Here is a 26,129-nt window from a genome sequence, read left to right as displayed (position 1 = left end):
TACTCCCTAGGTCCTGACAGCTGGCTCAGATGGCTGAGGCAATGTCTGTGACAGTGGAAGAGATACTTCAAATTGGGATACTTTGAATCTCACTTATTTCTGAGAAACCAAAAAAGGTCAGCTGAAGCTTTAAGCCACATCATTTTGGAAACAACAAAGAGCAAAGAGCCAGTGGAGCTTGGAGTAATTTTCAAAATTAGAAAACAGAAACCATTAAAAAATCAATGGGATCTATATTAATTTATAAATAGAGAATATTACTTTAAGTCAAGTCTATAATGAGCCAGAAATCCCCACAAAACCCATTTCTGAATTTCCCCCCACACCTCCTCCTTTACATGCACACTGTTAGATCTTATTCTACCTCAAGGAAGGGAGTTAGAAAGGGAAAGTAGTCTTTTTCATAAAAATAAATGCCTGTGATGGCAGCACCCCCCAAAGATTTTTTCTTCCCTTCTCTCACACAGCTGTTTTCTCTCTGTTCTTTTTGCTTACTATTTTTTTTTATCTCTTTTTAGCTTTTCTACCTCAGTCATTTCCTTACTTCTCCCACCTCTCCTGTCACCTCTCATAGTCATTCACCTTGTTTTCCTTGGCATCATATATTCATTCATTCACTATGAATTTATTGAAAGCCCTTGAAGTGTCAGGAACTACTCTGGTCTCAGGGATGCATAGCAAGAAAGACACAGTCACTGCCCTCATGGAATCTACATTCTAGTCAAGAACTTAAGTATAGGAATGAAAAGTATAAGAACAAATAAATAATTTCAAGTTGTGGTAAGATTTGTAATAGAAATAAAAGATCACTAGATAAATGTAAAGATAAGAGGTAAGCAGGGGTATGTCATCTGGATTTGAGGTTCATAGCAACTTTTGAACCCTTTTTGAGTGTGGTGAAACTTACTGACTCCTTCTCAGTGTAGTCTTTTAGGTATACAAAGTAAAAGAAATGGAATTATAAATAAGGCAATTATACTGAAACATATTTCTATCCACACATCTCTTGGGAGTACACTGACCCTAGATCAGATTCTTTGCAGAACAACATAAAGAGTTTTGATATTGTTTGAAGTAGAATAGGAGGTAATTATAAAGTTTTAACTGGGGGGAGTAATAAAGTATGATTTATAATTTTAAAAGATCACTGCTGTTACTGTATGGAAATACATTTTGTTTCACATGGCTAATAGTAGAAGCAAAGGAATATTTAGAAAGCAACTACATTGGTGTTGGAAAGATGATCCTAGCATAGTCTCAGCTAGAGCAGTTATGGAGAGAAGACTATTTCCAGAAGAGTGTCACTTAGAGTAGGCCCATAAGGGAACATGCATGCCCTAAAAAAGAGAAGAAACAGACTGGAAAGAAAGACATAAATAAGTCCTTGTCCTTTTCCTACTTTTCCAAAGCCTTCCCTCAGTCCTTTGAAGACTCTTTTGAAGCACATTTAGGGAACTCCATCTGAAGCACGTGGCTGATAGCCCACAGTATATACAAAACAATTTCATGATACTTACTTGAAGCAAATATATTTCCAGTAAATCGTAAAAGAAGCAGTTCTCCTTCTTTCACTTGGAAATGGCGAGATGGTTCTGGAGGACCACTAGAAGCTTCTGAGCGCAAGTTCCCAAGCACCTGGTATAAATCTTTAGAAGGCACCACTAAAATAACAATTCTATGTGGGTTGTCTTTCTGGTAATAAAGTATAACACAGGCAGTGGTGCTGAACATGGCTTCCTCCAAAGACTTCACAAAGGAAACCAAATGGCCTTTGTCCACACTGGAAGAAGAGTGAAGCACGATAAACCTGCAGAGAGGTAAAGAGGAGACCTGAGGGAAAACAACCGGTCTCAAAAATATCACAAATAACTAATCACACCTCCGAAAGGCCATGATAAACCAAACCTCCTTTAAAAATCAAGCATTCTAAAGACTGATTAAATCCATTAATGGAATGAATTTGAATGAATGACTTGAATGAAACTCTTGGCAGTCAGGAAACCAGCTTAAATCAAGCTAAATCTAAAACAGATGTCCATAAACAAAGAAATCATCAGGTTAGCTCTACCTATGGCAGCATATTTTAAATTACATTTTACCTAGCATTACCAAAGAGTACTCCTTCAAAAAGAGAGAGAGAATCAAGATAATCCATTTATTATCAACAATATCCTAGTATCAATAGGATAAAAATATACATCATATTCAGTGGGGATAGAAATATTCATCTCATCACTGTGTGATAAGGGTTGTTATAGTGTACCCCGAATGATTTGAATTGTGTCACCTCCACCCAACTTCTGCATTGGAGACCGAATCCCCAATACCTCAGAATGTGGCCTTCTTGGAGGTATGTTCTTAACAGAGGTAATCAAATCAGTGTGAGGTCATTAAAGAGCCCCCTCCCCCATCACAGCCCCACATCCACAAAGACTAACTGATGAAAGAGTGTGAAGCCAGTCTCCTTGGTACTCACATCAGGGCTCTCCTGAGGTGTCAGGCTGAGGTCAAACCTCAACTTAAGCCATAGTTTCTCCCATTTCTTCCCTTGCCCCTATCTGTTTTTCTCATTCCTCAACAGGAGTCCGCTGGGAGCCTTCTCTCAATCTATCACCTGCATTCTCATTTTAGACTCTTTCTAGGGAAACTGACCCACAACAATTGTAGATGTAACTCTTCCTTTGTAAGATAAAGGTTGTCTTTGGACATGTAATGGCCCTCTCTTTATGAGTGTCTACTTCTCATGAACCTTTAAATGTCTGAAACCCTTAGAGTAATGAGCTGTCTAGAAAACATGGAAATGAGAAAGCAAAATGAGGACACAGAAATAAATTCAGTTAATACATACATAGGAGATGAGCATAATAAGAACAGTTAATTACTATCTCCATGGAATTTCAGAAATGAAGGCACTATTTTAGAACTATTTTGGAGTTAGAAGAAAGCTGTAAAAATAAATCTAAGTTAAGACTTGTTTCCAACAGCACTTATTAAACTATCATGAATGAAATTACAGATAGTGTATTCATGTCAGATCTAGTTTGCATTTTAAACACACCCTAAAGGACTATTCATATTTCTATCTGAGAAATAAAAAAAATCGAATCCTATGATTCTACTTCTATAAACATCAATTACAAGCCATCAGAATAGAATATCATCAACATTTATTGTTTACTATTGTATTACCTCTCTAGATGTTCACACAATTCAAATGACATCAGGCCACTCTGCACAGATCTCACCACGACATCATCAAGCACAAACCAACCACTCTCCCGGCTTCTGAATCCCAATAATTTCAAAGATTCGCAAGCATTGTTTCTGGGTTTTCTTATGGAAGTGCTTTTTGTCCTATATTGCAGTAGCAGGAGAGAAATTTGTAAGGTTTGTGTAGCATAAATCATAATTAATTAATTCATTCTTTCATTAAGTGAACTATCCAATAACAGTTCTTTAAGTATATGTTGTGTGCCAGTCATTATACCATGCATCAAGAACACAAAGGTAAGAAATATTTTGCCCTTGCTCAGTAGAAGCTCACAGTATTAATCATAGGACAAGGTGATCTGTGTAGTAATGAAGGGAATGTATGAGATGGTTTAACAGCAGAAGGAGAGCTTGCAAAGTGACAATGCTAATATTCAAGATGAGCCTTGGAGAATGAGAAGCATTTTGCTCCCGGTCAAAGAGTTAAGGGAATATCCCAAGACAGTAAACTCACTGATGTAAACCAATATTTTAGGATAGCCAAGACTCATGATATAGCACCATAAATTCTGGAGCAATGCTACCTACTTCCAAATTCTGGATGGCTCTGCCTTGACCTCCCTATATCTCAGTCTTCTCATCTGCAATATGAGTGTAATGATACTATCAACCTTGTAGGATTAAATGAGTTACAGTTTGTAAAGCACATAAAATTGTATAAGCGTAAATGGTATTGATATTCTCATCCTAATTCCTACAGTAGGCATGGCCAATTAGCTTTCTTGTACAGTTCTCCTTCTTGCTAACCTGCCCCACCTTAAAGCCTTAAAAGAGGCAGTTGTATTGTATTATGTGATACTTTCCCCCAACCAGAGCTGATTTCGCTAACAGTGGATCAATTTCCAACACCTAACCAATTTGATTCCTGTCTTTGAAATTTAACTAATAAAGAGGCCCAGATATTGTATTATAACTTGCTGCCCTTTGGTTGTAGTGCCCTGGGCTATGAAAATGAGTAAGCAGAGAGATTATTAAGAAAGAAATGCTAGAGCAGATGTGAAGAGAGAAAAGGAAAAACAATAAACAAAAAAACAAGATCAAATAATGTAGGCTTAGAGATGGAGAAAGCAGAGATTAAGTATTGAAGCCTTACAGTAAGTTCTTCTTTTCTTAAATTCATTGAAATAGATACCGGTTCCTCACAATTAATGAAAGAAAATTCCTTGATACTGAATATCTTTCTGGAAAAAGAAAAACAAAACCTGATCTAATGATGCTACATCCCATAAGAGGATAGAACAACTCTAGCTAAGTACTTAACAATGAAGACAGGGGGCTTCCCTGATGGCTCAGTGGTAAAGAAACTACCTGCCAATGCAGGAGATACGGGCTCATTCCCCTGATCCAGGAAGATACTATGTACAGTGGAGCAACTAAGTCTGAGTGCCGCAATTATTGAGCCTGTACTCTAGAGCCCAGGAGCCGCAAATACTGAACCTACCTGCTGAAGCACGTATGCCCTAGAGCCTGTGCTCCACGAGAGACGCCTGCACACCACAACTACAGAGTAGCTCCAGCTACCCACAACCAGATAAACAGCCTACCCAGCAACAAAGACCCAGCACAGCCAGAAATAAATAAGTGAAACTACATTTTAAAAAATTAAAAGAATTAAGACAAGGACTTCCCTGTAGGTCTAGTGGTTAAGACTCCTCACTTCCATGACAAGGGATGTGGGTTTGATCCCTGCTCGGGGAACTAAGATCCCACATGCCATACTATGAGGCCAAAAAAGTTAAAACAAAAAGAAAAGAAAGAAGAAAAGAAAACAAACAAAAAGAATGAATATGTAAACGTGAATCTCCCATCTTCACTTGTGAATAGAATTAGTTATGTGTTTAAAACCACTTTAGTTTCACAGGTTGAGCTATCTTATGAACTGGAATGAGGAATTGAACTATGTTTAAAATGTCTACCCTTAAAAATTTAGACTATGTTGATCAACCCAGATTAAAAGCAAGAGGATAGGGGAAAATATAAGTTTTCAGCTTTTGGCTTATAATCACAAATATGGTAAATTTTTAACACTTGGAAGTTAATGATCTATTAACACAGGAAGATATACTCATACTGAATTCAGAATTTTGGTCATTTACTATACATTGACTTCATTATGTGTAATATTAATTTTTTCTGATAAAAAACTACTTTTTCCCTGCTAATAGCCTAAGTTTTCTGTGAAAATCTACATGTTATCCACTGTGGTGGGGCTCACCCCACTCCCAGGTCTGGGTGGGTGTTTGATTTGAGCCATATAGTACATGTGGCATTCATCAGTGCTGTCTGCCAAAATGCCCGATTTCTGCACATTCTGAGCACATGATAGAAATGTACTTCCTTGTCCCCTGTGGTTGAGTGGGGCTATGTGACCAGTTCTGGTTAATGAATATTGAGAAATGTCATTTTGTCATTTTCAGGCTAAGTATTTAACTGCTAGTTTAAGTGTATCTAAGGCTCTTTTTTCTGCTACCATGACAGCAACAAAACAATGACTGCCCTTCAACTTAAGTCTGGGAGAGAGATGACCAAGAGGCAGCCTGGCTTTGATGAATCAGGTTTTTGTTATCATGTCATAAACTAGGCAAGCCTGCCTTGTATAGCACGTCTTCCTTTTGGTTTCAGTGATCTATTTAGTGATGGGTTTGTGACAGATTTGGAGTAAGAATAAGACCCAGGGCTTTTACGTATAGTCATGGCGAAAGAAAGATTCTTCTTTTCTACTGAACTTGGAGTTTTGAAGATGTAGAAATATCTCCAGCATGAGGAATATGTCAAAGAATGAAACTGGCACAGAGAAAGGCAGAAAAAGCAGAAATACTGAAAAATAATATTTTAATATTATTCTTTATGGCTCAAGTGAAATATTAAAATAAAAGTATCCCTAGATTTGTAATTTACATGGACTAAAGGATTCCCTGTTGAGTTTGTTTTTCTATCACTTAAAGTAAAAAAAGTCCTTAATGATATGAAGATCAAATTTAGACTACTTTTTTCCATTGAGATACAATATACATATAACTTTATGTGAGTTTGACATGTGCAATGTGATGATTTGATACTTGTATATATTGACAAGTAGTGCCATAATTAGGTTAGTTAGTACATCTATCACTTAAAATTTAGTCTTTAATATGATAATAGACACAACCTGTATTGAAATTAAATAATTTGATGACATCCTTATTTATTCCAGATGTTCTTAACAACTCTGTAATTAAACTCTTTGTTTTATGATACCATCAGCAAACTTTGACAAGTAGTATTACCTGACAGTGAATAGCCCTTGATCAGACTCCACAAAAGATGAGATTTTGATATACTAATAGTTCCATAAAACATAATCAACCTTTATTAAATCAACTGTTTATTCAAGAACAGCTGACTTTGCTATTTCTTGAGTTCAAGACTCTTTCCATGTCCAAAATTTCAGGCATTGAGGGAATTATGTTTGGCCCGTTTGAGGTCAAATATTCAATTATACTGAACACTGAAGAACATGAAAACTTCTATGAGCTCCACATGGATGGAAAAGACAATTTCTAGAATTTCTGGTATAATTATCTAAAAATAAAGTAGAAGGATACACAAACCAGCACATATCCGCCCTAGGCTGCTTTTTTCAAGTCTTACAGTGTACTGATAACATAATTCCCAGACATATGCCTTAGTGCCACACAAGTAAAGATTTTTCTCCAAGATAAAAAGATCTGTTCCAAAGTACCTCAATATTTTGTCTTTGCAAATAGACGATACAGGGGACTTTTCAAGGATAATTTCTTTTCTTGTTTATTAAACTATATTTTTAGTGCAGTTTTAGATTCATAGTAAAAAGGAGAGAAAGGTGCAGAGATTTCCCATATATCACCTACTCCCACAAATGCATAACTTCTTCCATTTATCCCCATTCCCCATTCCCCACCAGAGTGGTATGTTTACTATAATTGATGAACTTGCATTGGCATAGCATAGCCACCCAAAGTCCTTAATTTCATTAGAGTTCACTCTTTGTGTTGCACTGAATGGCTAACAATTAAACAATCTGGCAGTTAGAAAGTGAAAGTGAAAGTCATTCAGTCTGTCCAACTCTTTGTGACCCCATGCACTATACAGTCCATGGAAATCTCCAGGCCAGAATACTGGAGTGAGTAGCCTTTCCCTTCTCCAGCAGATCTTCCCAACCCAGGGATTGAACCCAGGTCTTCCACATCACAGGCGGGTTCTTTACCAGCTGAGCCACCAAGGAAGCCCAGAAATACTGAAGTGGATAGCCTATCCCTTCTCCAGCAGACCTTCCCAACTGAGAAATTGAACCAGGGTCTCCTGAATTGCAGGCAGATTCTTAACCAGGTAAGCTATCAGGGAAGCCCTAAGTGTTTCAAAGGAGAGGAATGTTCTGACAATGAACATGCCCAGGAATCTTCCTTAGAGGAGGCATCCAATTCTAGTTTCCCCTACAGAAACCCTAGAAATGGAAATGGCAACCCACTCCATTATTTTTGCCTGGAGAATTTCATGGACAGATGAGCCTGGAGGGCTACAGTCCATGAGATTGAAAGAATAGGACATGACTGAGTGACTAACACTTCAGTGGATTTGGACAAATACGTATTGACACATATCCATCATTATAGTATTGTACAGAGTGATTTAGGTTTTTACCAACCTAAAAAGTCTTTGTACTGTGCCTGTTCATTTGTCTCCAATGCCAAACTCCTATAACTGTGATATTTTACTGTCTTCATGGTTTTGCCGTTTCCAAAATGCTGTATAGTATGTATCAAACAGTAGGTAGCCTTTTCAGATTGGCTTCTTTCACTTAGCAGTACGCATTTAAGGTGGCTCCATGTCTTTCTGTGGCTTGTTAGCTCACTTATTTTTGGTGCTGAATAATATTCTATTGTGTGGGTGTTATTTATTCATTCACCTGCTGAAGAACATCTTGCTTGCTACCAAGTTTTGACAGATAAGAATAAAGCTGCTGTAACACCTGTGTGTATACATTTTTAACTCCTTTGGGGGAAATACCAAGGAGTGCTATTGCTGGATCATATGGTGGGATTATATTTAGTTCTGTAAGAAATCAACAAACTATCTTCTAAAGTGTACCATTTTGCATTCCCACCAGCAACGAATGAGAATTCCTGTTTTGCCCCATCTTCACCAGCTTTTGAAGTTGTCAGTGTCCCAGATTTGGGTCATTCTAATAGATATGTAGTGATATCTACATATGTTAGAGTGTTATGTTAATACTTAGATGTTATAAGTGTTATGTTAACACTTATATGTTATAAGTGTTATAAGTGAGTCTCACTTATATGATATAGATCATCTTTTTAAATTCTTATTTGGCAACTGTACATTGTCTTTGGTGAGGTATCTATTAAAGTTTTTGGCCTATTTTTGAATCAGGTCTTTGTTTTCTTATTGTTGGGTTTTAGGACTTATTTACAAATTTTGGATAACAGTCCTTTATCAGATGTACCTTTTGCAAATATTTTCTCCCAGTTTGTGGCTCATCTTCTTACGCACTTGGCATTTTTTGCCCAGTGTAGAAGTTTCTAACTTTATGAGGTCCAACAATATCAATTATTTTTTTCACAGACTATACCTTTGATGTTTTATCGAAAAAGTCATCGCTTTACACAAGATCATTTAGATTTTCACCTATGTTATCTTCTAGGAGTTTTGTATGCTGTTGTGTTTCATATTTATGTTTACATGCTACTATTTTGGATTAACTTTTGTAAAGGGTATAATATTTGTGTCTAGACTCACTCTTTTTGCATGTGAATGTTCACTTGTTCCAACTCCATTTGTTGATGAGACTGACTTGGCTCCATTGTATTGCCTTTTTCCCTTCGTCAAAGATCAGTTGGTTGTATTTTCTGGGTTCTCTATTCTGTTCTATTGGTCTATGTGTCAATTCTTAAGTGGTCACTACCACACTGTCTTGATCACTGTAGCTTTATAGTTCACCTTGAAGTCAGGGAGGGTCAGTCCTCCAATGCTGATCTTCCTTAATACAGTGAGTCCCTTATATATGAATGAGTTCTGTTCTAAGAGAGAGTTTGTAAGTCCACTTTGTTCATAAGTCCAACAAAGTTAGCCTAGGTACCCAACTAACATGATTAGCTATATAGTACTATGCTGTAATAGGTTTAATATATTTTTCACACAAATAATACATAAAAAACAAACACAAAAAATAAAGGAATCATTTTTAATCATGAAGTACCTTGAAAAGTACTGTAGTATATTACAATAGCTTGCACACAGGGGTTGACATCTAGTAAAGAAGCAAAACAAGTTACTGACTAGAGGAATGAGAAGAAAGTGAGAGGTGGTAGAGCTGAAGGATCATCAGCAATAGGAGATGGAGGCCAAGCTGCAATTTCACTCATGCCTGACATTGATGGCACAGGTTCTGGTTTCTTGCTGGATTAAATTCTATCTACCCTCTTGGAAAAAAAAATCCAGTGATGTCTGGGTAGTAGCTCTTTTTTTCTTGTCATAGATGACAGGGTAGCTTTGGATTGCATTCTGCAATGGCTGCTGCAACCTTCATGTAACATTCTACATCTGGGTCCTGTCCCTCAAGAATAAACAGTACCTCCTCAAATAAAGAAAATCTCCTTGCCATTTCCTGTGTCACGAATCTCTTTGGTTTTTCAGTTACTCCTGTTTCCTTTGGTTTCTCTTTGTTCTTTCTCTGTTGCACATTCGCTGTCACATCCATATTAAAAACCTCCTTAGGTAAATGAAAGCATTAGCTGCTCAGTTGTGTCTGAATCTTTGCAGCTTTATGGACTATAGCCTACCAGGCTTCTCTGTTCATGGGATTCTCCAGACAAAAATATTGGAGTGGGTTGCCATTTCCTTCTCCAGGGGATCTTCCTAACTCAGGGATTGAACCCAGGTCTCCTGAACTGCAGGCAGATTCTTTACCATCTGAGCTACCAGGGAATACTAAGTAAATACTTGCTTTCATCAATAATTTCTCAAAGTATTTCAGGAAACTCCCAGGCAGCATTAAGCTAAGTGGGACTTGATGCTGATCCAGGTGGTGCTAGTAGTAAAGGACTCACCTGCTGATGCAGGAGACATAAGAAACATTGGTTTGATACCTGGGTCAGGAAGATCCCCTGGGTTAGGGCATGACAACCCACTCCAGGATTCTTGCCTGGAGAACTGCAAGGACAGAGGAGCCAGGCGGGCTACAGTCTGTAGGGTCACAAAGAGTTAGACATGACTGAAGCAATTTAGCATGCATGCATTCACACACTGAGAGGTTTCTCCATTTCCTCTATCACTTTTCCATGCTTCTTAAATAGTATTGCCAACATCATTGACATCATCAGCACAGCAGACTTCACACGTTCTATAATCTTCACGTCTTTTTTCTTTAGAATCATACCAGAACAATTCATGTTATAAGAACAAGAGATGTCTGTCATCTTTTCGCCTCGCTCCACTCTCTCAATTATTTTCACTTTTGTTTCCATCGGTATCTCTTGGCACTTCTTAGCAGTACCAACTGTATCACCACTGCTTTTACTCTTTTTTCCATACATCCTGGACTTGAAATAAAGATACTGTTCTACTGAATACTCCATAGAACAATAAAGTACACAAAATCATAGCCACTTGTAGAGAATGCATACACATGATGATGTATGCCAGACATGTGAACTAACTTACATGGTTGGGCATGCAGACACATGTTCACATCTTTGAAAGTTCACAACTTGCACAAAGGAGGCTTACTGTATTATGTTGGCCAGTCTGAGTGATATTTTATTTTTGATTTGGAAAATTAAATTCTTACTTGACTTTCCAATCCACATACCAAAGCTATATAGTATTTAGGAATAAGCCTAATAAAATATATATAGTATATGTGTGGAGACTTTTTGGCAATGCTTCATTGAAAGACATTGGAAAACAACACAAATTGAAGCATATATTACAGGTAATAGATTTAAAGATACAATATACTAAAGATGTCATCTTTCTCCAAACTGACCCATATGTCAGAGGCAATTACCAGCAAAACCCCAACAGTTTGTTTTTGTGGACCTTAACAAATTCTATTTTATATGAGTGGAAAAATTTCAAGGAAAACAAACCAAAAAAATATCTGGATAAGAATAATATGATATGGCTTACCTATCAGGGATCAACTTATTATAAAGCCTTAAAAGTTATGACAGTGTTAGATTAGCTCCAAACTATACAACAAGACTGACCAGTGGAACAGTTCAGAAGAAAATCTGTTATATGACAGAGGAGGCTTCACAGATTGTTAGGGAAAGAAATAACCATTCAATAAATCATGCTGTCTATCCACATAAAAACAATATATGAATTTTTACCTCACATTGTATGTAAAAGTCAATTTCAGATGGATTGAAGACTTACATGAAATCCAAACCTTTAAAATTATAAGATAATAAAGAAGAACACTTTTATAATTTAGGAGATAGAAGTATTTTAGGACTGGGACAAAAAACACTGATAATAAAAGAAATATATGATAAATTAGTCACATAACTATAAAACTACAGGCCACAAATTGACAAAGGTTAGCACCGAGACCATTAAAAATTTACAAATCAATGTAAAAAGTTCAAAAATGAGCAAGAAATTAACAGTCAAAGTACCGCACAATTGCATTTATCTCACATGCTAGTAAAGTAATGCTCAAAATTCTCCAAGCCAGGCTTCAGCAATATGTGAACCGTGAACTTCCTGATGTTCAAGCTGGTTTTACAAAAGGCAGAGGAACCAGAGATCAAATTGCCAACATCCGCTGGATCATCAAAAAAGCAAGAGAGTTTCAGAAAAACATCTATTTCTGCTTTATTGACTATGCCAAAGCCTTTGATTGTGTGGATCACTTTAAACTGTGGAAAATTCTGAAAGAGATGGGAATACCAGACCACCTGATCTGCCTCTTGAGAAATCTTTATGCAGGTCAGGAAGCAACAGTTAGAACTGGACATGGAACAACAGACTGGTTCCAAATAGGAAAAGGAGTATGTCAAGGCTGTATATTGTCACCCTGTTTATTTAACTTATATGCAGAGTACATCATGAGAAACACTGGACTGGAAGAAACACAAGCTGAAATCAAGATTGCTGGGAGAAATATCAATAACCTCAGATATGCAGATGACACCACCCTTATGGCAGAAAGTGATGAGGAACTCAAAAGCCTCTTGGTGAAATTGAAAGTGGAGAGTGAAAAAGTTGGCTTAAAGCTCACCATTCAGAAAACGAAGATCATGGCATCTGGTCCCATCACTTCATGGGAAATAGATGGATAAACAGTGGAAACAGTGTCAGACTTTTATTTTTGGGGGGCTCCAAAATCACTGCAGATGGTGACTGCAGCCATGAAATTAAAAGACGCTTACTCCTTGGAAGGAAAGTTATGACCAACCTAGATAGCATATTCAAAAGCAGAGACATTACTTTGCCAACAAAGGTTCGTCTAGTCAAGGCTATGGTTTTTCCAGTGGTCATGTATGGATGTGAGGGTTGGACTATGAAGAAAGCTGAGCGCTAAAGAGTTGATGCTTTTGAACTGTGGTGTTGGAGAAGACTCTTGAGAGTCCCTTGGACTGCAAGGAGATGCAACCAGTCCATTCTGAAAGATATCAGCCCTGGGATTTCTTTGGAAGGAATGATGCTAAAGCTGAAACTCCAGTACTTTGTTCACCTCATGCAAAGAGTTGACTCATTGGAAAAGACTCTGATGCTGGGAGGGATTGGGGGCAGGAGGAGAAGGGGACGACACGGGATGAGATGGCTGGATGGCATCACTGACTTGATGGACGTGAGTCTGGGTGAACTCCGGGAGTTGGTGATGGACAGGGAGGCCTGATGTGCTGCGATTCATGGGGTCGCAAAGAGTCGGACACGACTGAGCGACTGAACTGACTGAACTGACATATAAGAAAACACAAATATCTAATAAAAGGCATTATGAAAGATGCCACCTTTATTTTAATCAGAGAACTACAGATTAAAGCCACAAAAATCCATTTTACAACTATTAGATTTTCAGATTAAAAAATCTGATAATATGCAAGGCTAAAAAATATAAAAAATACTGGGAAAATGAAATTTAGTTCTACCAGTTTGTAAAACCTGTAAAATTGTACATGTGTATACACTATGCCCAGCAGTAAGACTGGTAGATACTCTGAAGAAGTGCTTACACAATATACTTTGAGTGAAGAATAATCATAATAGTAATATCCATGTTAGCAAAAATTGAAACTACACGAATATCCCCCAATAAGAACACTGATGATTGAAATATGAAGCTATTCAATAGACTATTATACAGAAATGAGAACAAACTTTATACAATAATAAATGGAACAGCAAGACCATAAGACTATATGCAGAAGGGTAGCATTTTTAGAGGTGGCAAGCACAGACAAAGCCACACAAGACATTATATATGGATGAATAAAAATAAATTGATGAAAGTAAAAAATGTTAAAAACAAAGGAATGAGTCTAAATTTTTTAACAGTGGTTAACTTCGGTGAAAATGAAGAGTAATTAGGGTAGGGAGGTAAGAGATAGGATGGGAAGAGACAAGTAAAGAGATGTAATTTTATTAATGATATATAATTTCTTAAGTTATGTGATAGTGTTACCAGTTTCTCCATTTTATTATTTTTATATGACATGTATATTGTACAGATATTCTTGTATATGACTCACATATATTTTGATAAGTTTATCTTAAAACCAATAGCATTTTGTAGAAATGGCATTTTTCATGCAAAAAAAAAACAAACACACAATTTCCCATCTAATTCTCTAAAATATTTCTTGCATAGTATGAAATAAGCTTCTATTTAATAAATTAATTTCTCCTTTCATTACTATCAAGAAATCTTTTCTGGCTCATAATTAAATGACTGTCATGTTTTGCCCAGAAATCATTCACACATGAAGGAATGTACTACAACAAAGACCTTTTATTCTTTATTTTCAAACTACATTTTGACATCAAATCATTTTATCTTTTTTATATTCTGAGACATGGATTGCTTCATTGTGTTTCTATTTCCACAGAAAATGTTCAGCTAACTTTTACTCTTTGATATAAGAATGTTAAGTAAATAGTTCATATAGGTTTTTACTTAATTGTTTTATGCTCCTCTAGATAGGGAAAATGCATCTCCCATGTCTATCACTAATAGCAGCAGAGCATATCATAATTTATCAATTTAGTATTGTCAGAAAGTACAGAAAATTAATGGCATGAAATATTTTTCCACAAATTTACTCATTAATTTATTTAATTCACCAAATTCAACATGGCACCAACTATGTTGTAATTATGCTGAGTGATTATAAATGGAAAAGATAAATTTAATAACACTATGGTGTGATTTAAGATATACAAAAGAACAGGGCTGGAACTAAGAGAGGAGCAGTTAATCCCTTCTGGAGATCACAGACTATCCTGACATAAGGAGAGAGCTGAGCTTCAACTTATAGAACAAATGAGAGTTCTTCAGCTAATCATGGCAGAAAAAGCAGAGAGATCATGTACAAAGGCAAAGAAATGGAGAAGAAAAAAGAAATTTGGCTAGTTGAATTGATGACAAATGGCAATCTTAGAATGCCAGACAAAGTGACACACACGCACAAACACACAAGTTAGACAAACTCTGAAGCTGGAAAGAAAATCCCCTAGATCTGGGGGGAGAACAATCTCAAAAAGCTAGAATTCTTTTTCCTTCCTAGGGAACACAAGGGATTGATTCCATGAATCAGCCTGCCCCAATCCCACCAGTCACACACACACACCAGATGTGTGGGGTCTGGAGTCTAACATGCACTTAGGCACATTACATACAGCCTCCAGCTGTCAGCTAGAACTGACTCAGTCATAAAACTGGAACCCCCAAAAGGACAGTACTGGCCTTGAAATGAGAAACAACAAAAACAACCAAAATCCCTTTGAACAACTGACTCAAGAAAGCAACAAAGAAGCATACAAAAGCTTCTGTGGTTCTATTTCCAGTTTTTTAAGGAATCTCCACACTGTTCTCCATAGTGGCTGTACTAGTTTGCATTCCCACCAACAGTGTAAGACTGCCTTATGATCCAGCAATCCCACTGCTGGGCATACACACTGAGGAAACCTGAAGGGAAAGAGACACGTGTACCCCAATGTTCATCGCAGCACTGTTTATAATAGCCAGGACATGGAAGCAACCTAGATGTCCATCAGCAGATGAATGGATAAGAAAGCAGTGGTACATATACACAATGAAGTATTACTCAGCCATTAAAAAGAAAACATTTGAATCAGTTCTAATGAGGTGGATGAAACTGGAGCCAATTATACAGAGTGAAGTAAGCCAGAAGGAAAAACACCAATACAGTATACTAACGCATATATATGGAATTTAGAAAGATGGTAACAATAACCCTGTGTACAAGACAGCAAAAGAGACACTGATGTATAGAACAGTCTTATGGACTCTATGGGAGAGGGAGAGGGTGGGAAGATTTGGGAGAATAGCATTGAAACATGTAAAATATCATGTATGAAACGAGTTGCCAGTCCAAGTTCAATGCAGGATACTGGATGCTTGGGGCTAGTGCACTGGGACGACCCAGAGGGATGGTATGGGGAGGGAGGAGGGAGGAGGGTTCAGGATGGGGAACACATGTATACCTGTGGCAGATTCATTTTGATATTTGGCAAAACTAATACAATTATGTAAAGTTTAAAAATAAAAAAAAAAAAGCTGTGGGTGGAAAGGAAGGGATAAGAACAGTTGATCTGATCAAGAAGTATAATCAATACTTGGAAATAAATTTCTAAGGCTAAAATTTGTAGAGTAGAATTAGTATGAAAGACAATTTACTAGTTTATACCATGTAAATAGATATCACAGTTAATATCATGCTCATAGGTAAGATAATCTGAATGAGACTTAAAACGAAAGTGTTTACAATGATTAAAGGAATAAAAGAAGAAATAGTAAGCATAATGAAAAAATAGAGAACCTCAGAAAAGATATTTTAAAAATTTTAATATATAATAATAGCCTTTTAGAAAAGAGAATTATAATTATTAAAATGAACAACTTAAACAATTGACGGTAAAATTGGTAAAATATATGATAAATCTAAGGAAATCTCCACAAATGTAGCATATAAAATATTAAAAATATTTAAGATTAAGGTGGACATTCATATAAATTATGTTTAACCTATTTATATTTCAGTTCAGTTCAGTCACTCAGTCATGTCCGACTCTTTGCGACACCATGAATCGCAGCACGCCAGGCCTCCCTGTCCATCACTATCACCCGGAGTTCTCTCAGACTCACGTCCATCAGTTGGTGATGCCATCCAGCTATCTCATCCTCTGTCGTCCCCTTCTCCTCCTGCCCCCAATCCCTCCTAGCATCAGGGTCTTTTCCAGTGAGTCAGCTCTTAGCATTTGGTGGCCAAAGTACTGGAGTTTCAGTTTTAGCATCATTCGTTCCAAAGAACACCCAGGGCTGATCGCCTTTAAAATGGGCTGGTTGGATCTCCTTGTAGTCCAAGGGACTCTCAAGAGTCTTCTCCAACATCACAGTTCAAAAACATCAATTCTTCAGCGCTCAGCTTTCTTCACAGTCCAACTCTCATATCCATACATGACCACTGGAAAAACCATAGCCTTGACTAGACGGACCTTTGTTGGCAAAGTAATGTCTTTGCTTTTCAATATGCTATCTAGGTTGGTCATAACTTTCCTTCCAAGGAGTAAGTGTCTTTTAATTTCATGGCTGCAGTCACCATCTGCAGTGATTTTGGAGCCCAAAAATAAAGTCTGACACTGTTTCCACTGTTTCCCCATCTATTTCCCATTAATATAAATGATGATTTTATTTATATAATAGTTTCTCTTTAATTTCACCATGCTGTTTTCTTGTTTTCTTTCTGTTACCACTTTGCCATATCAATTTTTACTTTTCTTTTGCTTTTATATAATTTATATTCAATTCTAGATTTTTGAAAATGAGTTAATGTCCTATTCTTGATCTGTTAAACTTTTATTCCCAACTCATTAATTTTATCTATTTATTTTGCTAAGATCAAGTGAGTAGTACATTTTGTGAGCACTTGTGTTTAAAAAAAAAAAAAGCTTGTTAGGTGAAAATCCTAATTCCACATCTTCCCTTCAAATCTATGAAGGCTTTAGTCCATTTATCATGCTATACAGAATGAGCCTGGGGCTAGACTGATTTTATTCCTTCTTACTTAATCTATTTCTGCTGAATGAATGCTTATGGAATTACCTTTTATTTAAAAATACATTTCAATTTGCTATGTTATGTCTAAAGTATAGGTTTTTTTCCATAAATTTTGAAATAACACTTGCTAACTCAAGGTTTTAGTCAACATCAGAAAATTACATTTCTGTGCCTTTGATTATTACTTCTTTTGTGGTTATTTTGGTCTCTTTCTCAATGGTACTTAAATTTCTTAAGTTATATCACTTTAGATGAGTCCTTATCATACCTTGGTGACTTTTCATCTCAGTTTCTTATCTTTGTATCTCACCCTGTTGTTCTTTATTCTTTTCTGCCCCATCCTGATGGTCATTTCTATATATTTTTGTTGTTGTTATTTTTGTTCTTCTTCGAAGTCTTAGTGTTGATTGGTATTATTTTTTTTCCCTTACCACATCATGGAGGAGTTGGGTATTTTCTTATCTTCGAGTGAACATCTGTTCACCCATTTTCAATTTGGTTGTCATTTGAATCTTTCATAGATCTAGAGGGCAACATTTCTAAACCAGTTTTCAGTGTCTAGTCATTTTTGCCGAGTATAATTTCTCTGGACCAAGGTGTAACATTCTCCTATCGGTACTGACTAGATTTCCAGTACTTCGAGTCAATGAAGTGTATGAAAATGTGCCACCCCCAGTATGCATATCTTTTAGAGATATTATTGCCTCTACTGTTGTCCCTATATTTTGGCAATTTCATTTTTGACAGTGCAATACACTGCTTCCGATTTCTCTCCACATTCTGCCCTGTTGTTTCTGAGGGATGTGGAAGTACAGCAAGGGAGAGGCAAAAGAAACATTGATCTAGTCACTTGCACAAATGATATTTGTGTATGACAGGGATACATTTTTATTCTCACTGGTGTATATAGACTATGAATAAGATCAACAATTGGGAACAGGAAATTGTTTTATTATTATCTTTCTGGCAAATGTAGCTACTTTGTTTTATAATATAAAGTACATGTTAACACAAATTTATTTTTATTAATCCTTTGCAACCTACCCTAGAGACAACTGAAACATTTACTAGATTTTAGCAATAAGTTACCAGTAAGAATCAAATTTTAGAGTTAAGTTCTCATCTTTAAATACATATATATATATATATATATATATATATACACACACACACACACATATAAAATATATGTATATAAAATGCGAGGATATTTGAAAGAGAATGTCTTAATCTGTTAAGACTAATATGTTTAAGTAGGAAGCTCCAGGATATTTTTGGTTTTAAATCTTACTTTACCATGATGTACAAGAACATGGATTAACTCAATGCCATTAGGATATAATACATAAAGTGTTGTACAGCAAAAGCACAGACAACTGAATCGTGTCTATACTTCTATGTTCGCTCTCACATACCTAATACTAACCAAAGTTTAACTTGGTCGCCTGGCCAATGTTCTACTATTGTCAGCTTCCTAAATTAGAAACGCAGTGGTAAAGAGCAAATACTCCACCTCTCAATTTCTAATCTTACAGCCTCAAACTAAATACATGGCAGATCCATGTGCTATACAGAGTCATGATTAGAGGTAAAATATGTGAGTCCAAACCCAGCTCACACACTTCTTAGGCACAGTCCCTCCTCAGTATCTGGGTGCAAGAGACTGGTTCCAAGACCCCTACAGGTACCAAACTTTTCAAGTCCCTTTTGAAATTGGCATAGGCTTTGCACATAATCTAGACACACATCTTCTTTTTAATTATCTCAAGACTAATTATCATACTTGATACAGTTAAATGGTATATAAATAGTTGCCAGTGCATGGCATATTCAAGTTTTGCCTTGGGAAGCTTGCTAGAATTTTTAAAAAAATATTATTGACCTGTGATAGATTGATCCTCAGATGTACAACCTGCAGATAATTGTAATACAAGTTCTTAGTCTCATTGAGTTTCAGACTTCCAAGTGATAAAATGAAGGTGAGGTGGTGGGCAGATTGGATGAGATAATATACATAAGGAATCTGGTTTAAAAAATTAGCTTCTCAGTTAATAATTGTTATTATTTCTGTCTGAAGTTGTTTCTCCCTCTAATGTTTTTTCCAAAAAGAAAAAAAAAAAAAATTGCCTTCAGAATCAAAGAATGTAAAGGTTCCTGTTTACATTTCTTGTTAGGAAAAAAAAAAAGTATTAAATGAAAGGACAGAAACAAAGATTAGGGTTACTATTTGTGTGTGTGTGTGTGTGTGTGTGTGTGTGTGTTTAGTCAGTAACTTGTGTCTGACTCTTTTGCGACCCCATAGACTGTAGTTCTCCAGTCTCCTTTGTCCATGGGGTTTTCCGGGCAAGAATACCAGAGTGGGTTGCCATTTCCTTCTCCAGGGGATCTTCCTGACCCAGAGATCAAACCTTTACATCTTTGTAATTAACCATATCATAAATTTTTTGAAAGCAAGGATTAATTTTGCCTCTTTTGTGTCAATCTTTTCTCAGAGCATACTTTTGGACCTATGACAGCTAAAACCATTACCCTTCCAGATCCACAATATTTTGTTTCTATATTAAAAATATTTCATCATATTTCGGTGCTGATACTTAACTATATCTGATTACACTTTTAATCATGTTTCTTTGTTTGCCATTAAGTCAACTAGAGCCATTAGGGTCAAACTTACCTGTTGAAGTACAAAGGTATGATTCTGTTTGTTGTGGTACTAGCTGTTCTTTTATGATCTATTTCAGACCCAAGATTTTTTTTGTCAGGGTGTGGAGAGCAAGGTAGGAGTACAGTGACTGGCTTCTGAAAAGAATGTGTAGATGGGTGCTGAACATGAATCATAGGGCTTGTGGATAGTACTGAGTAGGAAGTCTCTTGCTGAGTTTTTAAATATGCCACCAGAGATGGTTCAATTGGTTGAACCTAAACAAAGAAAAATAAAGGATATAGCAGAAGATGCAAAGTATCAGCACATGTCCAAGTCAATTTTCTAAAAATTTATTAGAACATAGTTTTATACATTTTTCTCTGCATTGTTGGCTAGAATCAACACTATCTTATGAAAGATCATAGTGATTGGTCCTCTTTTTGCAAAGTCTTTGTAAAATCTAGGTTTCTTGTTCTATGTTATAAATAACTGAGAATCACTGTTAATTGTAGGCAACAAAATGACCCAGAAAACAAAATAGACATTTTACATAATTTCTAATTAGAACTATTGTTAGATCAAGTGATCTTCAGAAACTAGACAAACAAGACTACATTTATTTGTTTCCTCTCACATAAGAATGGCCAATAAAAATAACTAGAATGATTTCAAAATTTCACAGTTTATAGAAAATATTTATGAATCAATTATTTATAATATGTTTTCTTCCTGACTTTTCTTCCCTTACCCATTATGGTAACAACTGGGAAAAATTAGGAGAGCATGAGGGAGAGTTAGGCTAGAAGGATAGGAAATATTGAAGAAATATGTTTTCTAAAATGTATACTGATACATAGTTGTACGTCTTGTATGTAATGCTTGTATGAATTAAATTCTCATCCCCAAAAGAACTGTTTTATAATTAAATATAACCAAATATTCATAATCAGAAATGTTCTAACTGATTAGCTTCTTTTTTAAACATCCTCTCAGGTGGAATTCTTGAATTATACAAAAGCCCCAAAGTCCAACATTAATTCTATCATAGATATTCAACATTTTTTTGGTCAACAAATATCATAAACAGTACAACAAAATAAGACAAAAAATAGCTAGAACAGGCTTTACAATAAGTCAGGGATTTCTTTGGGAATGAGATTTAATATGCTCTAAATCACCACTATTTCACTGATGACACTATAAGTTAGGTGATTAAAAGTATGAAAATTCATTTATTGCTATATTAAATATTTGTATCTTCTTCCCTTTTAGGACAAAGTTTGATAACCCACACAAAGCCTCACCAGTTTTTAATATTTACCTTTATTTGTACAAGCACTGGTGAGTTGAAAACTCCTGGAGGGTAATTTAAGGATATTCGGGAATCCATGGTTGTCTTATGAGTAAGACCTTTCTTTGTTACTGTAAAGGACTCTTTCTTTAAACAAGACACAACAGAAAAGATCCCCAACTTGTAAACTTTGACTTCAGCACAGGTCCCCTGTGTGGATTGAAGGATATTAAGACAATGACATTAAAACACATTAGTAGTGCATTATTCTGGAAGTATATGCTGTATATATTCTACAGCTGTGGGGAAAAAAGAAAAAACAATAGCTATATGCTGTTTCTGTCATTGAGAATTTCTTCATTAACCCAAAATGGATGGTCCTTTCATGAGATAAACTAGAAGTAGTTACTAGGAGTTTCTCAAACTTGAACCACACAATAGAAAAAAAGAGAAATAAATATATTTTTCAATTTAAATTATTCCCCTGAAAAGGTAAAAGGTAAATTTAGTGTTTTCACAAATATTAATCATGTTTGGAATCCTATCCTTCTTTTCCAGAATGGACTTTAAGCACTGGCCTCTATCCAGAAAGTTTAACAGTTTTAGAAATTCTGAGGGCTAAAATTTCATCATTTGGGTAGTTTACACCAATCCTACAGCACTTATACTGTCAGCAAATTCCTTCCTCTGACAATTCATAACCTTCTGATAAAGTCATTTTCTCTATTTCTCTCTTCCACGCAGGGGGAGCAGATGATTGCAAAGAGACACACTTGTGTTTCTTTTTTATATAGTGACATTTAAATTTGGAATGCATATATGCAAGGACATATTCAAGCTTTTTTATCACACAGAAAGGAACTGTGTACATAAATGAAAACATAATTATCTACTCAATATAATCACCAAAGCTTAAAATGAAGAGGAGGACTTAGAAGTAATCTGGTCTATTCAATGCTTCCCCAAACACCAGCCGAGCTCCACCCAGGCATGAGAGGATAATCATCCAGACACACACACAAACATTTCAGGACAATCACAATGGAAAATAATCTATCATTTGAAAACTGACTAAGGAAGAGATTTCACAATATCTCTGCATGAATCTGTTGCTGGGAAAATTCACGGCATGATGAATGTTCTTAATTGGCCAGAGGGAAAATGGTGAGAGGTAAGAAAAAAGGTTTTCTCGGAACTCATGATGGTTGCCATGCAGTTAGAGTATATTTGGCAGATACTGGGGAAACGGAAGGATTTTTAAGCAGGGGAGTGTCATGAGCAGAATTCTGATGATGGTTTATCTGACTCCAGAATTAGAATTCTTAAATGTCGTATGAACCACACAAAAATTTGGAAGGAATCCAGAGTTTAAATTTTCTTGGGCTAAATATAGGGATAACTACCATTAGAAAACTATTAAAAGAAAAGTATATGCTTTTATTTTTCTGAGTAGAAATGTTCTCCCTTTTTTCTTTTGCGCTATTTATTAACCATCTTCATATCTATTTGGTGAAAAGCATATGTGCTATGAACATTTTTTGTTATTATTATGATAGTCACATGGATAGGTCAATGGTAAAAGGCCACAAGCTACTTCCTAGACTGAATAGAAAACGTCTTAGTTGCACGAATTGGAGTAAATAATTAGAACAGGCACAGCTTTCATATTCAACTGTATAATCTTGTTTATAACTCAGAAAAGACCCAAATTGGAAGAGGAAAAGATGAGTCAAGAAGAATTCTTTGTATGTATGGCATTTTTTTACATTTATTCCCTACCCACCTCTACAAATAATAACAACTTATATAAAGCTGAAAAGTAAATAATTTTAATTATTTAAAAATAAGTTCCCGTGGTCCAGAGAAGAACTTCAAATTTTAGTTCCCATCAACTCTATGCTCAGTTTAATAATTGTGCATGCATTCTTTCTTCAAAGCATATGATTTTGTCACCACAGATGGCTAGCAGTTCAGTTCAGTTCAGTTGCTCAGTCATGTCAGACTCTTTGCGACCCCATGAACTGCAGCATACCAGGCTTCCCTGTCTATCACCAACTCCGGGAGCTTGCTCAAATTCATATTCATCGTGTCAGTGGTGCCATCAAATCACCAAATCCTCTGTCATCCCCTTCTCCTCCTGCCTTCAATCTTGCCCAGCATCAGGGTCTTTTCCAGTGAGTCAGTTCTTCACATCAGGTGGCTAAAGTATTGGAGCTTCATCTTCAGCATCAGTCCTTCCAATGAATATTCAGGACTGATTTCCTTTAGGATTGACTGGTTTGATACCCTTTCAGTCCAAGAGACTCTCAAGAGTCTTCTCCAACACCACAGTTCAAAAGCATCAATTTTTTGGTTCTTAGTTTTCTTTATGGTCCAACCCTCACATCCATACATGACTACTGGAAAAAACCATAACTTGGGCTAACCATCCTTTGTTGGCAAATTAATGTCTCTGCTTTTTAATATGCTGTCTAGGTTGGTCATAGCTTTCCTTCCAAGGCGCAAATGTCTTTTAATTTCATAGCTACAGTGATTTTGGAGTCCAAGAAAATAAAGTCTCTCACTGTTTCTATTGTTTCCCCATCTATTTGCCATGAAATGATGGGACCAGATGCCATGATCCTAGTTTTTTGAAAGCTGAGTTTTAAGCCAGCTTTTTCACTCTCCTCTTTCACTTTCATCAAGAGGCTGTTTAGTTCCTCTTTGCTTTCTACCATAAGGGTTGTGTCATCTGTATATCTGAGGTTATTGATATTTCTCCCAGCAATCTTGATTCCAGCTTGTGCTTCATCCAGCCTGGCATTTTGCATGATGTACTCTGCATATAAGTTAAATAAGCAGGGTGACAGTATATAACCTTGACATACTCCTTTCCCAGTTTGGAACCAGTTCTAACTGGTGCTACCTGACCTGAATACAGATTTCTCAGGAGGCATGTAAGGTGGTCTGGTATTCCCATCTCTTGAAGAACTTTCCACAGTTTGTTGTGATGCACACAGTCAAAGGCTTTAGCATAGACGGTGAAGCAGAACTAGATGTTTTTCTGGAATTCTCTTGCCTTTTCGATGATCCAGCAGATGTTGGCAATTTGATCTCTGGTTCCTCTGCCTTTTCTAAATCCAGCTTGAACATCTGGAAGTTCTTGGTTCATGTACTGTTGAAACCTGACTTAGAGAATTTTTAGCATTACTTTGCTAGCACGTGAGATGAGTGCAACTGTGCAGTAGTTTGAACATTCTTTGGCATTGCCTTTCTTTGGGATTGGAATGGAATAGATGGCTTTAGAGTTACTATAGTAAAGTCTACCATATAAATGATAGTTTATTAACTACTATAATGTGTTTATGGGCTTCCTTCTATCATCTTGAGTGTATTTTCTCATTTAATCCTTATTACCCTACCTGGTAGACACTATTATTGTATTCACTTTTAAGATGAAAAAACTGGGTCATAGCAAGGTTACATAATTTACTCAAGTGGACATTGCAAGCAACCAAAGTTTGATGTAGAAACCAAACTTCAAACCCAGCAGTCTTCCTCCACAATCCATATCCTAACTACCACATTTACTGTTTTCCATATATATACTAAACATGATTTATAGTAAACATGATTTATCTCAGTGCAAACACACACACAAGCACACACAGACACTCAAATATTTTCTCAACCCATGAATGATAAAAATAAAGCTACTGTCATCTAGAGATTCTAAACAGAAGCTCATCCCATTAAAAATGTTAGTCTAAACTAGTCTAAGGTATGACGCTAATTAAACAATGATGTTGGTTTTGCTTTCCAGGCAAAAATATAACACTTGCTGGTTCCTAGAATCAAGTTTTTCACTCCCAAATTTGACCAACAAGCTCTGCTGTTTGATCTTTATGTATAGAAAAATGAAACAAACAAACAAAAATAACACATGGATTCACCAGCATAAATCTCATCAATCCTTCCATTTTTACCAATGAAGCAATTATATCTATACAATGATTTTGTAATCTGAGTAATTAGTTAGAAGAAGAGTCACAGAGAAAATATTGGTGTAATCAAGGATTGACCAACCTTGTAACTTCCTGTCTTTCCCTCCAGTGAATTTGGAGTTAGATAACTTGATCGAAGGTTTATGTCAGACACTTTCACCATGATATCTCTGTAATTTCCCCTGTAACGTGCAGTAAATGGAATCGCAATGCATATTGGAAATGGAATTCTCTTTTCCATATCTGAGCACTCCACAGTGATGACATTGCTGACCAACTCTTCATTCTCACTCACTATTAAAGAACTCATGCTATTAGTTATCTGGCATTGTAAATGTTGTAGAACATAGGCTGGTGCTGTAATATAACAAGACACTTGGGGGACAGTATCATCACTCAGCACATCAAGATACCTGTAGGGGAAAAGGGGACATCATTGTTTTTCAATTAGTTGATTTATGGACTATATAGTGAAATGTCTAAGAGTATCAGTTCTAGAGCCACGGTGTTGTGGTGTGAATCCCAGCTCTCCCATTTCTGACACTGTGACTTTGGGCAAGATACACAACTTCTCTGTGCCTCAACTTTCTCAACTCTAAAATAGTGAAAAATAATACCAGTCTCATATGAAGGCTGTGAGAATTAAATGAACAA

At 36.2% G+C, this 26,129-nt stretch overlaps 1 protein-coding gene across 1 annotated transcript in view; it reads right to left on the bottom strand.

The window, feature by feature from the left end:
- Positions 1-26,129, bottom strand: part of DTHD1 (death domain containing 1) — an 81,129-nt gene that overhangs the window by 48,821 nt on the left and 6,179 nt on the right. Inside the window, exons 3-7 of the mRNA XM_061419877.1 lie at positions 25,558-25,888; positions 21,523-21,702; positions 20,232-20,476; positions 3,190-3,354; positions 1,518-1,807 (exon numbers count right to left, since the gene is read on the bottom strand). Of these exons, the coding sequence (XP_061275861.1) occupies positions 1,518-1,807; positions 3,190-3,354; positions 20,232-20,476; positions 21,523-21,702; positions 25,558-25,888 (1,211 nt within the window). The remainder of the gene's footprint in view (positions 1-1,517; positions 1,808-3,189; positions 3,355-20,231; positions 20,477-21,522; positions 21,703-25,557; positions 25,889-26,129) is intronic.

Source organism: Bos javanicus, chromosome 6 (assembly GCF_032452875.1).
Source record: "Bos javanicus breed banteng chromosome 6, ARS-OSU_banteng_1.0, whole genome shotgun sequence".
Lineage (NCBI taxonomy): Eukaryota > Metazoa > Chordata > Mammalia > Artiodactyla > Bovidae > Bos > Bos javanicus.
Note: the sequence above shows the minus strand (reverse complement) of the source record. Positions and strands in the feature narration are given on the sequence as shown.